This window comes from Elephantulus edwardii, unplaced genomic scaffold (assembly GCF_000299155.1).
Source record: "Elephantulus edwardii isolate Elephantulus edwardi_28Jun2011 unplaced genomic scaffold, EleEdw1.0 scaffold00025, whole genome shotgun sequence".
Taxonomy (NCBI): Eukaryota; Metazoa; Chordata; class Mammalia; order Macroscelidea; family Macroscelididae; genus Elephantulus; species Elephantulus edwardii.
In genome coordinates this window covers 3563519-3578333 of record NW_006399775.1, presented here as the reverse complement: position 1 = coordinate 3578333, position 14815 = coordinate 3563519, and the positions used below count along the sequence as shown (strand labels likewise).

Below are 14815 nucleotides of genomic sequence, written 5' to 3'. Positions count from 1 at the left end.
TTAGGGCTGTTGTACATAGGTTCGCTATGAGTCGCAGGCGACTCGACGGCACATAACAACAACAACAACAGCTGTTGGGATGTGTAGGTTCTGTATAATTTAGTTTTGAGATTCCCATTCTTCTCAATGTAGATTGATTCAATTGTTTTGATCCACAGTCAAATGTCTCTGTATAGTAATAAAACACAAATATATATATTCTTCTGGTATTCTATGATTTCTGCTAGGATCTGCCTGACATCAGCAATGATATCCCTAGTGCCATGATCTCTTATAAACACAGCTTTAATTTGGGCCAGTTTTCTGTATACTATTCTGTTTTTTGACTGATCTTCAGCAGTATTTTGCCATCTGCTGTGAAAACGTGAATCGAATCCTTTTTTTGTCTCAAAACGGTTAACCAATCATCCCAATTTTAAAATCATTTTTAATAAAATTTTTGTTCTTCCCATACCCATCTGTCTCTTTTATCATCTTTTACTGGATGCTAAAATTTCCATACACTGGAAGCTGTGGAGATTTCCAAAGTGCTGTTATTTTGTGTTCTTCCTCCATGTCTACCATTTTAATTTACAGAAGCCATAAAAATGATAGTTGTTGTTGTTGTTATGTGCCCTTGAGTCACCTCTGACCCATAGCGATCCTATGTACAGCAGCTCTGAACCCTACCCTGTCCTGAGCCAGCCTCACTAATTCCAACACACCAATTCCTACTGTCCTAGTCAGTGTATCAAACGGTACACCTCTAAATCTGAAGGGCCAGCTCTAAATTGATATGACTCAATAGCATATAACAAGTTGCATAAGAAAAGAGTGCTGGTGGCCTAGTCTGTGAGGCTGGCAAATCATGGCTAGTCCTAGTGCCTACCTAATTTTTTGCCAAGTTTGACTGGAACACACCTGTTGTTGTTGTTGTTGTTTAATGCCGTTGAGTCATAGACGACTCATAGTGACCCTATGAACAAACAGCCTGAGCACTGTTCGCACATAGAGTTTCCAGAGGCAAGCCATTTTGGAAGTGGATGCCGCTCCTGCTTCCAGGGAGCCTTTTTTTTTAATGTGAAAATGTGTGCGCATGTGTACACAAACACACCCTTACCCTTCCTTCTTCCACTTCAGAGTAAAAATGACTTAATCTCCTCTATATTGAAACACAGGAGCTCTGCTGTCTTAGTGGTATGGAACTGCACTGCCAACACAAAGTACACAGTTTGAATCTACCAGCTACTCTTCAGGAGAAAGACAGGCAATCTCCTCTTGATTTATTGCCTCTGAAAACCTGCCAGAGGGTCAGCTATGGAGCAGTTCCAACTAGAAGGCACACAACAATGTAACTACATACAGATACTTAGTCCTTTGGTGTGTTACAAACTTTATTATTGTTGGCTACAGAACACATTTAAATAACAGAAACGGCAAAGGAGGTTGAGTTTTCAAGTATGGAAATACAAAGGAAGAGGAACAGTTGTAAGCAGACACTGGTGATTGGGACATGGAATGTGAGAACCATGAATGTAGGAAAATTAGATATTGTTAAGGAAGAAATGGAACGCATAAATATTGACATACTAGGCATTGGTGAGATGAGATGGACTGGCATGGGGCATTTTGAGTCGGATTACCATATGATATATTACTCTGGAGATGAAAAGGTGAGGAAAAATGGAGTTGCTTTCATAGTTTAAAAAAGTCATTGCTAGATCCATCTTGAAGTACAATATTGTCAGTGACAGGATAATATCTATACGCATACAAGGAAGTCCAGTAAATACCACTATCATTCAAATATATGCACCAACAACCAGAGCCAAGGAAGAGGAGATAGAAGATTTTTACCAGCTTTTACAATCAGAGATTGATCGAACATGCAATCAAGATGCATTGATAATAATGGGTGACTGGAATGCAAAAGTCGGGAACAAAGAAGATTCAGTAGTTGGAAAACATGGACTCAGTGACAGAAATGGAGTGGGAGAGAGAATGATTAAATTTTGCACAATCAATGACTTATTCATAGCAAATGCATTCTTTAAGAGACATAAACGCAGGTTATATACCTGGATTTCACCTGATGGTATGCATAGGAATCAGATCGATTACATCTGTGGAAAGAACCGCTGGAGAAGCTCAATATCAGCTGTGAAAACTAGGCCAGGAGCTGATTGTGGAACAGACCACCAACTACTCATATGCAAGTTCAAGCTGAAGTTGAGGAAAATTAAACCAAATCCAAGGCAACCAAAATATGACTTTGAGTCTATCCCACCTGAATTTCAGAACCATCTCAGGAACAGGTTTGAGGCTTTGAACACTAATGAGCGAAGGCCAGATGAGTTGTGGGAGGATATCAAGGGTATCATCCAGGAAGAGTACATACTACCTTGTGTTTCTTCTTTGGAACAACTCACTCACTGTCTTCATGTTTGTTCCAAATCACAGAGATCCTTCAATTTCCTAGGTCATACACTGCAATGAGGACAGTGTCTGTCTCCCGAGGAAGCACTGGCAGCTTCAAATTACCAGAAGAACAAAACCTCTGAATTAGCAATGCAACATTCTATTTCTATGCTACCAAACCATCTTTGTGGTACAGGTAGTAGGTTCAAACTGTTGCCTTTGTGGTTAGCAGCCAAGTGCTTTCAGCACCATCTCATCATAACTCCTTTTGAGAGTCTGCAAGAATTTGAAACTATAATAGATTCTTTATCTTCTTCCCCTCAACACAGTTAATATGAGCATACAACCCTCTAAGATTACTATCTAACCTTTTAAACCACTACTGTCAGTTTGATCCTACACAGATAGTTAAGTACAGTGAATGCAGAATTCAGAAAAGAAGGGTGAGAAAGGGTTACACAATTTGAAGAATGACCTTGAGTCTATAAGGAAGCAGTTATAAGTTATAAAGTGCCTTCTTAAAAGAAATTATTTGTGTAAATATTTTCTTAGTAAAAAAGTAAAATTTTAAATCCGTATTTATTTATAACATCGAAATTGGAGATGTATATTTCTATGTCAAAAATGAAAGCATACAAAGGATATCATCCTCATCATAATTACACATTTTTCTTTTCTCTAACATTTTTCTACATACCTACTTGCCATATCAAACAAAATGCCTATTAATTTACATAGTTTTAAAAAAAGATTATTTTTGAAAACATCATCAGAACAAAGTATTCAACAAAACCACCAAAAAATAATGTACCATGAAGCACTGCATAATTTAAAGGTTGAATTAGCAAAATCAGCAGAGTCATGCTTATGTAAGCACTGGTGAAAAAGTCAGAGAGTAGATATCTCCAACCTACAATTCATAGGAATCAACCTTGGTCTGTTCATAGCAAATCTTTCCTCTCTCATAAGTTAGAGGTCATCTAATGCCATTGTGTACTTAGAAGGGGGAAGCACTATTCCTTCCAAGGAAGGCAGTTCAAATACACCAGTTGCTCCATGGGAAAGAGATGGATAATCTCTCATGTGATTTACAGCCTCTGAAAAACTGAAGGGTCAGCTCTAAATTAATATGACTCAATAGCATATAACAAGTTGCATAAGAAAAGAGTGCTGGTGGCCTAGTCTGTGAGGCTGGCAAATCATGACCTACCTACTTTTTTTGTCAAGTTTGATTGGAACATACCTATGCTCACATATTTAGCTATATCATCTATAGCAATTTTCATGGTTACAACTGCTGAGCTGAGTAGCTGTAACAAACCATATGGCTGACAAAGATCAAAGACTTTTTCCTGGACTCAATTAACTTACTATCTATCCTAATTATGAATGTTCTGAAAAAAAAAAAGAGACCCAGATTCTTGAATTTTTTTTTAAAGGGCACAAACAATGACCATATTCCCCAGTCTCCAATTCCACATCACTTGCTAGACAATTCAAGACTGATGCACGTATTATCCAAGACCAGCAAATCTAGAATAAAACTCAGTGTACTGCTTTCAAAACCAGATCTCTCTCAGAACATCCTTCTTGCACTCTATCCTCATGTCCACAAACTAGTAATCATTATAAAATATCTTAAAGCCCTTTTTAAAAGTTCTCCAATACTTAGCATCAGCCAAAATATACAGTCTAAACTCCTTGTGGCCCTTTCTCAAGTAAAAGACTATTCAAAGCAAACAATTTTAAAAGAAGATTTAACCCCTTTAACAGTTTCCTAGCTTTGTCATTACAAAGCACTATAAAGTAGGTGGTTTAAAACAAGAGGTATGCACTGTCACATTTCTGGAAGCTTCAAGCCCAAAATCAAGGTGTCAGAAGAGTCCTTGTCTCCAAGAAGCAGCCTGGTTTAACCCTCTCCAGGCTGAACCTGTTCATTTTCTTAGCAGTCCATGGTATATTCAATACTCTTCTCCAACACCATAGCATCAAATGTTTGTTCTGCTAGTGGCCCATGGTATATTCAATACTCTTCTCCAGCAACATAACTCAAAGTTATCTCTTCTTCTGTCCTCCCTAGTCATTATCCAGCTCTCTGAAGCATAACAAATAATTGCAGAAATCATGACCTGGGTGAGGTTCACCTTAGTCTCTAGACAGACAGATTTTCCTAATGCAATTCATCTTTTGATTTCCTGGCAGCTGGTACCAAGAGTGCTGACTGTGGAACCAAGCAAGCTGAACTTGTTAACAATATCAATCTCTTCTCCGTCTATCATGATACTGCCAATTGGCCCAGTGGTGAGAATCTTTATTTTGTTAATACTGCATTTCAGTACATATTGGAGACTGTAATCCTTAACCTCTTCTGCGCATATCTTTTTACTAAACTCCATTGAAAATACTATCCTTGGGTAAGGGGAGGATTTTTTTTTAAGTTTAAAGGGTTTATTGAGGCATTCCTGAAAACAATCCTACATTGTCATATGGCTGCAAGTAGGTATTTACATTGATAATACAAAACACAAAGAAAATGTTTATGTTCAACAAACACTCCTTTTAAAGCTTTTTGATAGAGAGCTTCTTCTGTACTAGCTGTGGTTGAAATTCATGGTTGTAAACTTGATAGAATTCTTTTCATTTGTAACGCAATAAAAATAATTCATAATTACTTGTTTTTAAATAACAAAGACAAGCTGTATTTGCTTTCTGAAAGGGACACGTGCACCTTTTAAATTTTTTAAAAATTAATTTTAATGAAAGTTTACAGGGTCTTAAGGTTTCCAGTCATTCATTATTGCACTTTTCTCCCTGCCCACCCCCCCTTCCCCAGGGGAAGGGGATTTTTAAAACACCTCTAAACATTATATTACTGTCCTTTCTTGATGTTAAACCATGCATTAAGTCCTTGCTGTTCTGAGGACTGCTTCCTGCTCCAAGTACAGGGTTCGTGTGAATACAATCAAGTATTCTGAGATTCTCATTGTTCTCAAGGCTAGCCACAATATATGCACCAAGAACAATAGCCAAAAAGGAGGAAATATCAACTTTTGCAGCCAAAAATCGATCAAACATGCAACCAGGATGCATTAATAATAATGGGTAACTGTAATGCAGAAGTAGGAAACAAAGAAAAAGGATCAGTAGTTGGAAAACACGGACTTGGTGACATAAATGAGGCTGGAAAATCAATGATTTATTCATTGCAAATACCTTTTATAAGAAACAAAAAAACACCTATACATATGGACCTCTCTTTAACTGGTATCACACTGTTTACATCTGTGGAAGAATCAATGGAAAAGTTCAATCTCAGCTATGAAAATGAAGTCAAGGCACTGATTATGGAAGAGATCATTACCTACTCATGTGCAAGTTCAAGCTGAAGCTAAAGAAAATTAAACCAACAAGAATAAAAATTTGACCTTGAGGCTCTACCACCTCAATTTAAAAACAATCTCAAGAACAGGTTTGAGGCCTTGAACACTAATGAATGAAGGCTAGATGAGTTGTGGGAGGATATCAAGAATATCATCCACAATTAATGCAATTACAAAGGAGGAAGAAAAGGCCAAGATGGATGTCAGAATCAGAAGAGACTGAATACTGCAAGAAAACATCGAGAAGCCAAAGCAATGGGAAGGAATTGGGAAGTTAAAGAGCTGAACAGAAGATTTCAAAGGCCAGCTCAAGAAGACAAAGGAAAATATTACAAAGAGATGTGCAAAGACCTAGAGTCAGAAAATCAAAAGAGATGGATTCAGCATTTCTTAAGTTGTAGGGAACTGAAGAACAAATTCAAAACCTTGAGTGGCAAAACATATTTGTTATGAACAGAACATTTAATGATCTCAGGAAGCATTAAAAATCACAAAGTACACAAAGTCACTGTACCAGAAAGTATTGACTGACAAGGAAGAATTTTATGAAATAACCAATGACCAACAAGCAATGACGATGAAGGAGGAAGTTCAAGCTGCTCTGAAAGACTTCACAGAAAACCAGATGATATATTTCAATACACAGTAGCAGCACTGGATGTGCTTAACAGGTTGTGCTTGAAAATCTAGAGTGCAACTACCTACCTGGCCAACGGACTGGAAGGGATCCAGGTTTATTCCCACTCCCCCCAAAAAAGGTGATTCAACAGTTAACATTATCAGATAGTGACATTGATAGTACATTCGAGCAAAATTATACTGAAGATTATCCAAAAATGATTGGAACAATACACTGACAGAGAACTACCAGAAATACAATCTGAGTTCAGAAGAGGCCATGGCACTAGGGATATCACCGCCAAAGTTAGATGGATCTTAACTGAAGCAGAGAGTACCAGAGGAGTATCTATTTGTGTTCCGGCTGTGTGGAAATTATCTGTAGGAAACTTTAAAATGAAAACCATATAAAATGCCTTTTTTTTTTTTAACTCCCCAGATTTAAATTTTTGCAATCTGCTGTCAGGGACCTTCAACGATGTCAGTCTAGAGACTAAGGTGCACTTGTTCTAGGCCATGGTCTTTGCAATTACTTGGTCTATGCATCACAGAGGTGGACCATGACTAAGGAAGACAGAAGAATTAATGATACCATTGAGTTGTGGTGCTGGAGAAGAGTCTTGAACATGTATACTATGAACCACCAAGAAAACAAACAGGTCTCTCTTGGGGAAAGTGAAACCAAGTTTCTCCTTGGAGACTAGGATTTTAAAGCTCCATCTCACATATAGCTTGAGCACATGGCGAGGAGAGACTAGTCCTTAGAGAAGGACATGGTGCTCGTCAAGGTAGAGGGACTGTGCAGAAGAGAGAGGCAGTAACTAAGGCAATGGTAGTATGTGTGTTGGAATCAGTGAGACTTGCTCAGGACAGGGTAGGGTTCAGAGCTGTTGTACACAGGGTCACGATGAGTTGCAGGTGACCTGATTGCATATAAGAACAACAACTGTGCACTGCACTGTCAAGTCTGTAGTTAAAAACACACTCACACACTGGTGATTAAAATGTAAATGAGTACAACTGCTTTGGATGGGCAATTTAGAGATATCTATTAAAAAAAGAAATATACACTCCTTTTGACTCAGCAGCTCCACCTCTTAGAAATTTATCTTCAGATATGCAAAATTACAGGCTCCACATTTGTCTCACAAAAAAGACCGGAAATAACCTTCTAAATATTCAGAAATAGAGGACAAGTTATTTTGGATTTCTTTATTGTTTTTAAACTATCCATTCAAGGAACTGCCATACAATATTCAAATATTCACAGAAACACAGGAAAGAATGAGGAAGCTCTTGATGTACTGATAAGGAAAGATCTAAAACTTATTGTTAAATGGAAAAAGCAAGTTGCAAAGCAATGTTTAAAGCATGTTAATTTCAATGCAGGAGAACACTGCCTATTTGCTTTTAGTTCTTAAAACAAAAGAAAATAGTATTCAGCTGGAGAAGGAAGGAAGAACAGGTAAGAGGGAAAAGAATATATATTTCATCCTTTCAGCTTGCTCTTTCCAATGTTCAATACTTCAAACAGAGCAGAGTTTAGGGCTATTGTATACAGGGTCGCTATGAGTCGCAAGTGACCCGACAGCACATAACAACAACAACAACATTTGTTTGTGTGCCACTTATCAGTGAGCTGCAAGTGACCCATAGCTGACCTTCCAGCAGGTTTTCAGAGACAGTAAATCACATGGGGGGAGACTGCCTTGCCCTCTGCAAAGGAGCTGATGGATCTGAACAAGGTGTCTTTAGGATTGCAGCATAACTTCTTACTACTAGGCCACCAGTGCCTTAAACTTATCACCCAAAATCAAGCTTACTCCTTTCCTGAAACCACGAAAGTTCATTTCAATACAACCCACAGGGTACTATAAAAGACCAATCAACCTTAGTTTAGATTACACAAAATTATTTATATATGGTACCCTCAGGTTGGTTTTCTTTGAGTGAGTACTCCAGATGCTACTTGCACCTACAATCAAATGTCTATGGAAGCACTAGTCCAGCAACCAAAAGATTACTATTCGAGGCTCGATAAGGAGAAATGTGGCATCAGGATTGGTGGAAAATCTATCAATAAACTGTGTTATGCAGATGACAAAACCCTGTTTGCTGAAACTGAGGACCTGAAGCACTTGCTGCAGAGGGTCAAGGACTGTAGCTTTCAATATAGACTGAGGCTCAATATCAAGAAGACAAAAATTCTCACCACTGGGCCAAGTGCCGCATCAGGATGGATGGTGAAGAAATTGAGACTGTTAACAGCTTTAGTTTCACAGTCAACACTCTTGGCACCAGCAGCCAGGAAATTAAAAGACATATCGCGATGGGAAAGTCCGCTATAGGGACCTCTCCAGAGTACAGAAAGGCAATGGTGTCACTCTGGAGACTAAGGTGTGCCTGATACAGGCCTTGGTCTTTGCAATCACTTGTTATGCATCAGAGAGCTGGACAATACCTAGGGGGGATAGGAGAATTGATACCTTTGAGCTGTGGTGCTGGAGAAGAGTACTGAATATGTATCATGGACTGCTAAGAAAATGAACAGGTTCATCCAGGAGAGAGTTAAACCAGGCTGCTCCTTGGAGGTAAGGATTCTGAAGCTTCATCTGACATACTTTCAACATGCTGCAAGGAGGGACCAGTCATTGGGGAGGGATGTCATGCTTGGGAGACTGGAGGGACAGTGTAGGAGAGGAACTCGATGAGATGGACTGATTCAGTGACTGCAGGAAGGGAAGACCCTCGACGAGATGGACTGATTCGGTGACTGGGGTAATTGGGGTAGGTGTGTCAGAGACAGTGAGACTGGCACAGGATGGAGCAAGGTTTAGGGCTTTGTACATAGGGTTGCTATGAGTAGCAAGCGATTTGACGGCACATAACAACAACAACATACTATACTATACTATACTATACTATACTATACTATACTATACTATACTATACTATTACTATACTAACTGAGCTACAAAAGATATCCTAAAAGTTTTAAAAGTAAGTAAGTCATTTTGGTTACCTAATTCAAGGTATGGTCTTTTCAATTGTCTCGTGTGCAAGTGCAAATTGGACAATGAAAAAGTAAGACCAAAAAAGTGTTTTGTACTGTGGAATTTTTCAAGAATACTCTACAGTGGGTCGCTGAAAAGAAAAAAATTTATCAACCTTAAAAGAACTCTAAGTAGAATGTTCCTTAAAGCTGAAGATGGTAAGACTATGACTGACTTAGGATGGGATACATCAAGAAAGACCAATCCGTAGAAAGACATCATGGTTGGCAGAGAGGCCAACGAAAACCTGAGAAACCCTCAGTGGAAAGCGCGGACACAATAGCCAAAGCAATGAACTCAGGCATACCAGTTATCGTAACGATAGCACAGGATCATACAATCTTTCTTTCTGTTATACCGTAAGTGGTCACCATAAGTGTTATACCATAATTGGGAGCTGACTTGGCAGCAAATATCGACAACAAACAGATAATTCCTTCGAGTCTGAAGCTAGTCATCTAGAAGATTTCCAGAGGACCAGAAATCACCTGGGAGGAGACTGTCCATCTGTTGCCTACAGAGCCTCTAGTGGATTCAAGCCACCAAAAAGGCACTGCCTTTGAGTTTAGCAGCACAACTCCCCACTGACTGGGCTCTTTTTATTGCAGAGTGTACAAAATCCTGTTTAAGCCTTTTAAACTAAGCCTACAAAATGAAAATTTCTCCAAAATCCTCTAGGGTTTTCTTTTAAAGGTATTGGCTTTAAATTAGCTACATCTCTTAACACAATCCAGCCTTGAAGCAAATAAAACATAAGTTGCACTTTCATCAGATGGTCAGATCTTTACTGACTTCTCTAAAACGGCTATAAAAATTTTAGAAGACAAAAAAAAACACCCCACAAAAAAAATTTTAGGAGACAGAGGTAAAGAAAGGTCTTAAGATCCTCAAGAGCCATCAGAAAGAGGTCTAACCAGATAAACTCTGGTCTACTATTTTGTATCATTTAATGTCAAAGAATCACCCTCCCACCAATAAGTTTGAGTTCTCAAAGCTGTAAATCACACAGGAAAGGACGGTCCATCTTTCTCTGGCAGAGCAGCTGATGAACTCTAACTGCCAGAGAGGCACAGCCCTTGGGAGAGCAGTACCATTCCAAGGGTCTACACCACCAGAGCGCCCTCATTTAGCACGACAGTCTTAAAAAAGAATGTAGTAGCATTGGCAGTCCTGTAAGGGAAAGCTCTTCATAATATACATCATCATCATTATTATTATTATTATTATTATTATTATTATTATTATTATTCAAAGTGCATAAAAATGTGTAGAGTAGAAAAGCCAAAATTTAAAAACATACATATATGTATATACACAGATATTCAATGGCTGGATATAAAAAAACTTCATGTTTCCTACTAGAAAGAAGGACGAAAATTGGCATTTGACATTCTTTAAATATTCTGACATATGAAAAAATTTACATTATATGCATGAGTTTTATTTTTCTAAATAAACAGCAAATTCATTAAACCAGGTAATTCCTCTTTGTTGAATAAGTGTCTAAAAAAATCATGCACTCACAGAATTCACTGTTATATTTTAATGGAATATATATGTCTATGACTAAAAAGTCCAGTGGCACAAAAAGAAGGTGAAATTTATTTTCTACAGTATTAAAGGCTTTTATCAATAACTTTGTATTATCTCTTAAATCTGAGTGATGATTTTGAATGCCTCATATAAAAATCTAACATTAACCTATTTTTTTAGCATCTTAAAAATAACACAAGGTAGAAACTGTAGCTATTTGACCTGGTTTTTAACAAGTGAAATATATTGGGTAAGACAGCAACTACTTTTTTAGAATAAGAGAAAGTCTACTCTCTCAAGTTATATATTAAAACTAGACTAGCTAACTGATTTTTTTTCTGGGAGGGTGAAGGGTAAACTAAAATTTAAAATAAAACTGAACTAAGAACTGATATTTCTAGTGAGGGAATTTAACTGATTCATTAAATCCTACTCATGTATTCATTCCTACTTCTCTCAACTTTAAAATAAGATTTTGTAGGCAGAAGTTTTATGGTAGATTTGTCATGAATTTTAAATGTTCATTATAAAAGATGGCTTTGGGTTTAATACAAAAAAATAAATTCTTTCAAAGGTATTAACTAAATATAGAATATGACTAACTTACCAAACCTAAAAATTTCCTTTGATAGCCATTTTTTTCCATGCATTACATTATAAATACATAAAAACTACAGTTAGAACTAGGATATAGATGATTTTTATAAAAACCAAAAGTCAGAAAAAGAACTTTAAGAAAAAGCGGCGAAGTGAGTCCAATGGTTGAATCTAGATGGAGGATATATAGGTGTGCAGTTTTGTTCTCCCAACCTGTATGTTAGAACTTTTTCAAAAGCAAAACTTAAAGGGGAAAAGTGGGGTGGGGGTGGGGGAGCTTTAACAAGCTAACCTTGGACATACAAAGGATCCAACCTGCAACAACATTATCTGCTGATCTTCAACAAGTCCAAGTAACTCAGTGGCCACATTTAAATTCTCATCATATCTAAAATGAAAACTGGGGTTTGGAGTAACCATAAAATTTTCATAATAAAAAAATTAAAAGTACAGAAAACATTAATACTACCAAAAGATGATTAGATAGTTGTTGTTGTTGTGTGCCATCGAGTGGCTTGCGACTCATAGCGACCCTATGTACAAGAGCTCTAAATGCTGTTCAATCCTGTGCCAACCTAGCCATCTCAAATGCACTTATTCCCACGGCTCCAGTCACATAATCGATCCATCTCACCACAGGTCTTCCTCTCCTTTGCTTCCCCTCCACTCTGCCAAACATGATGGCCCTTTCCAAGGACCAGTCCCTCTTTGCAACATGCCCAAAATATGTCAGACAAAGCTTCAGAATCCTTGACTCCAGGGAACACTCTGGCTTACCTTACCCTCTCCAGGACAAACCTGTTTGTTCTCCTAACAGTCCATGGTATACTCACTCTTCTCCAGCACCAAAGCTCAAAGGCATCAATCCTCTTTCTGTCAGCCCTATTTGCTGTCCAACTCTCTGATGCATAGCACCTAATTGCGAAGACGATAGCCCGGATCAGGTGCACCTTAGTCTCCAGCCTGACATCATTGCTCTTCAGTACTCTTGAGCGGTCCCTCACAGCAGACTTTCCCAATGCAATTCGTCTCCTGATTTCCTGGCTGCTGTTACCAAGAGCAGTTGACTGTGGAGCCAAGTAAATTAAAACTGTTAACTATCTCAATCTCTTCACCATCCATGCTGATGGTGCCAATTGGGCCCGAAGCATTGGCAGAAAGGATTTTTGGGAAACGAGGAAGGAGCGAGGCAGAGTTTTTTTGCTGATCGTCAGATTTTACACAGGTAATTGGGATGGGAATGTCAGAGACAGTGTGATTGGCCCTGGACAGAGCGGAGTTTAGGGCTGTTGTACATAGGCGACTCGAAGGCACATAACAATAACAACAACAACCTCAGGCTGCATTGTGCAGGGCAGACCCCGAAGCAATATATTAGATAGTAGCCTTACTTAAACACTTATTCTGTTGTACATAAAGGTCACTATGACTTTGAGCAGACTCAAGGGGCCACGATGGCGCTCAAGGACAACAATGCTTTTTAAGTCCATTTTGCATGAAATTGAAAACCTAGATTTAGCTTCCATAAGAAATCTCTATCATGATAAAACAACTTCAAAACTTCAATTCCAATGAGAAGCTCTTTTTCACCTGGGGAAGAAGGTAAATGAACTATTCACAGGCCCTCAGAAAAATACATTTAGTTATAAACTTCCACAACACATTTACCTTGTTAAAAGAAAGTTTCCAAGTATTACTGGGGAAGGGGGCTTGGAAAAGAAATCTATAGTCTTCATTTCAAAAAATAGTAAATTTCACAGAAAAACTGCGCACTGGATTTGAAAAAAATAAAAAAGAGGGGAAGCATATATCATGCATACAGGATCCACCTGTGAGTCTTTTAATTAAAAAAATTCTAAACATTCCAAGCTATCCTTAAACGTGTAAGTCAATCCTTTCAACTTTCTGTATAAAGGACATCTGCCTTCTTCCTCAAGAAAATCAAAGGTCTGAGAAAAGGAAATACTTACTACCCCAACAAATATTTTAACTCACTTAAGCATGTGCTATGATCATCAAAAGCTTTTTATTCTCAAGCCCTTGCGATGATTCAGGGCTTCTCTGTAATTTCCACACCAGTATCAGACACAGCTACGTCGGAACACTTGGCATGGAACTTAACTTTCAAATGTTCCAGTCTGTATCTATTCTACAAGAACACATACCCTTGCAGGAATCTATATTTCATTATGTGACTCAACGGAAAAGGAAGGGCAATGAGTGGCTGTTTTGTTGTGTGGTTTTGTTTTGTTTTCAAAAAAGAAAACAAAAAATTGTGAACGTGCTTTGAGATGTGTTTCCCGATCACAGATCACAGTCCTGCTGCCATCAGAAACCTAAAATTGGCCCGTCCTGCTGGTACTGCATCGCGTATTAATAAATAAGCTAAAATGGGGCAGGCTTTACACTCCTTCAACTGCTAATGAGATCAGTGTTCATTTTCTTATTAAAACTGGGGAGGGGGGAGAAATAAGCGCTACATGGGTACAGGAGTAAAAGAAAACATAAAAAGTAAAAATATATATTAGCTCCCCCCCAAAAAAAGTTTTCTCTCTCAGCTCTTCTTCTTGTAATTATAACCACTTGTGATGTGCTGCTCACACCGCGCGCCTTACAGGAAAGCTCTTACGGCGGTGTTTCAATAGCATCGTTTTGCTGGGCTTCCTAAAGGCTTCTAGCACCCTGCCTGGACCCCTGGGATCCCTCCTCTAAGAATAATAACAATAGCCCACTACCCCCGACGCCCCGTCCCGGCAGCGCCCCGCTCGGTGCAAAGGGGCGAGCGCTGAACTGCAGAGTCATCCGGAGGGAGCGCGTCCGGCTGCACCGCCACCTCGGGCGCCCGAGCCCCCCACACTCCTCGCTACTGGGGGCTCTGCACGCCCGGGCCTCACGCCGAGACACAGGCAAGAAGATCCAACTGGTCTGGGAAGCACTCGGAAAACCTGAGCTCTCTCCTTCAGGGGTCCCCGGCCTCGGACAGAGCGAAAAATAAAGGGCGGGCCCTGAGCGGCCCCCCAGCCCTACCTGTGCGGCTGCAGAGGGTGCCGACGTTGGCGGCGGCGGCTTCCCCTCCCGCAGGCCCTCCTCCTCCTCGGGGGAGTTGCCCAGAAGCACTTTGCTCTTGTTCAGCTTCCACATGCTCTAGGGCGGGGTCTCCCGGTGTTGGAGGGTTTGGGGTCTGTCCTCTCCCAGTCCTCGGACGAGCGAGTGGATGCTTGCGGTTTACGATTTCTG

General features: G+C 39.3%; 1 protein-coding gene across 1 annotated transcript in view; it reads right to left on the bottom strand.

The window, feature by feature from the left end:
• The window catches only part of TDRP (testis development related protein), a 57219-nt gene extending 42500 nt beyond the window's left edge, over positions 1 to 14719 (bottom strand). Inside the window, exon 1 of the mRNA XM_006882845.1 lies at positions 14606 to 14719. Within this exon, the coding sequence (XP_006882907.1) occupies positions 14606 to 14719 (114 nt within the window). The remainder of the gene's footprint in view (positions 1 to 14605) is intronic.
• Positions 14720 to 14815: the final 96 nt, after the last annotated feature.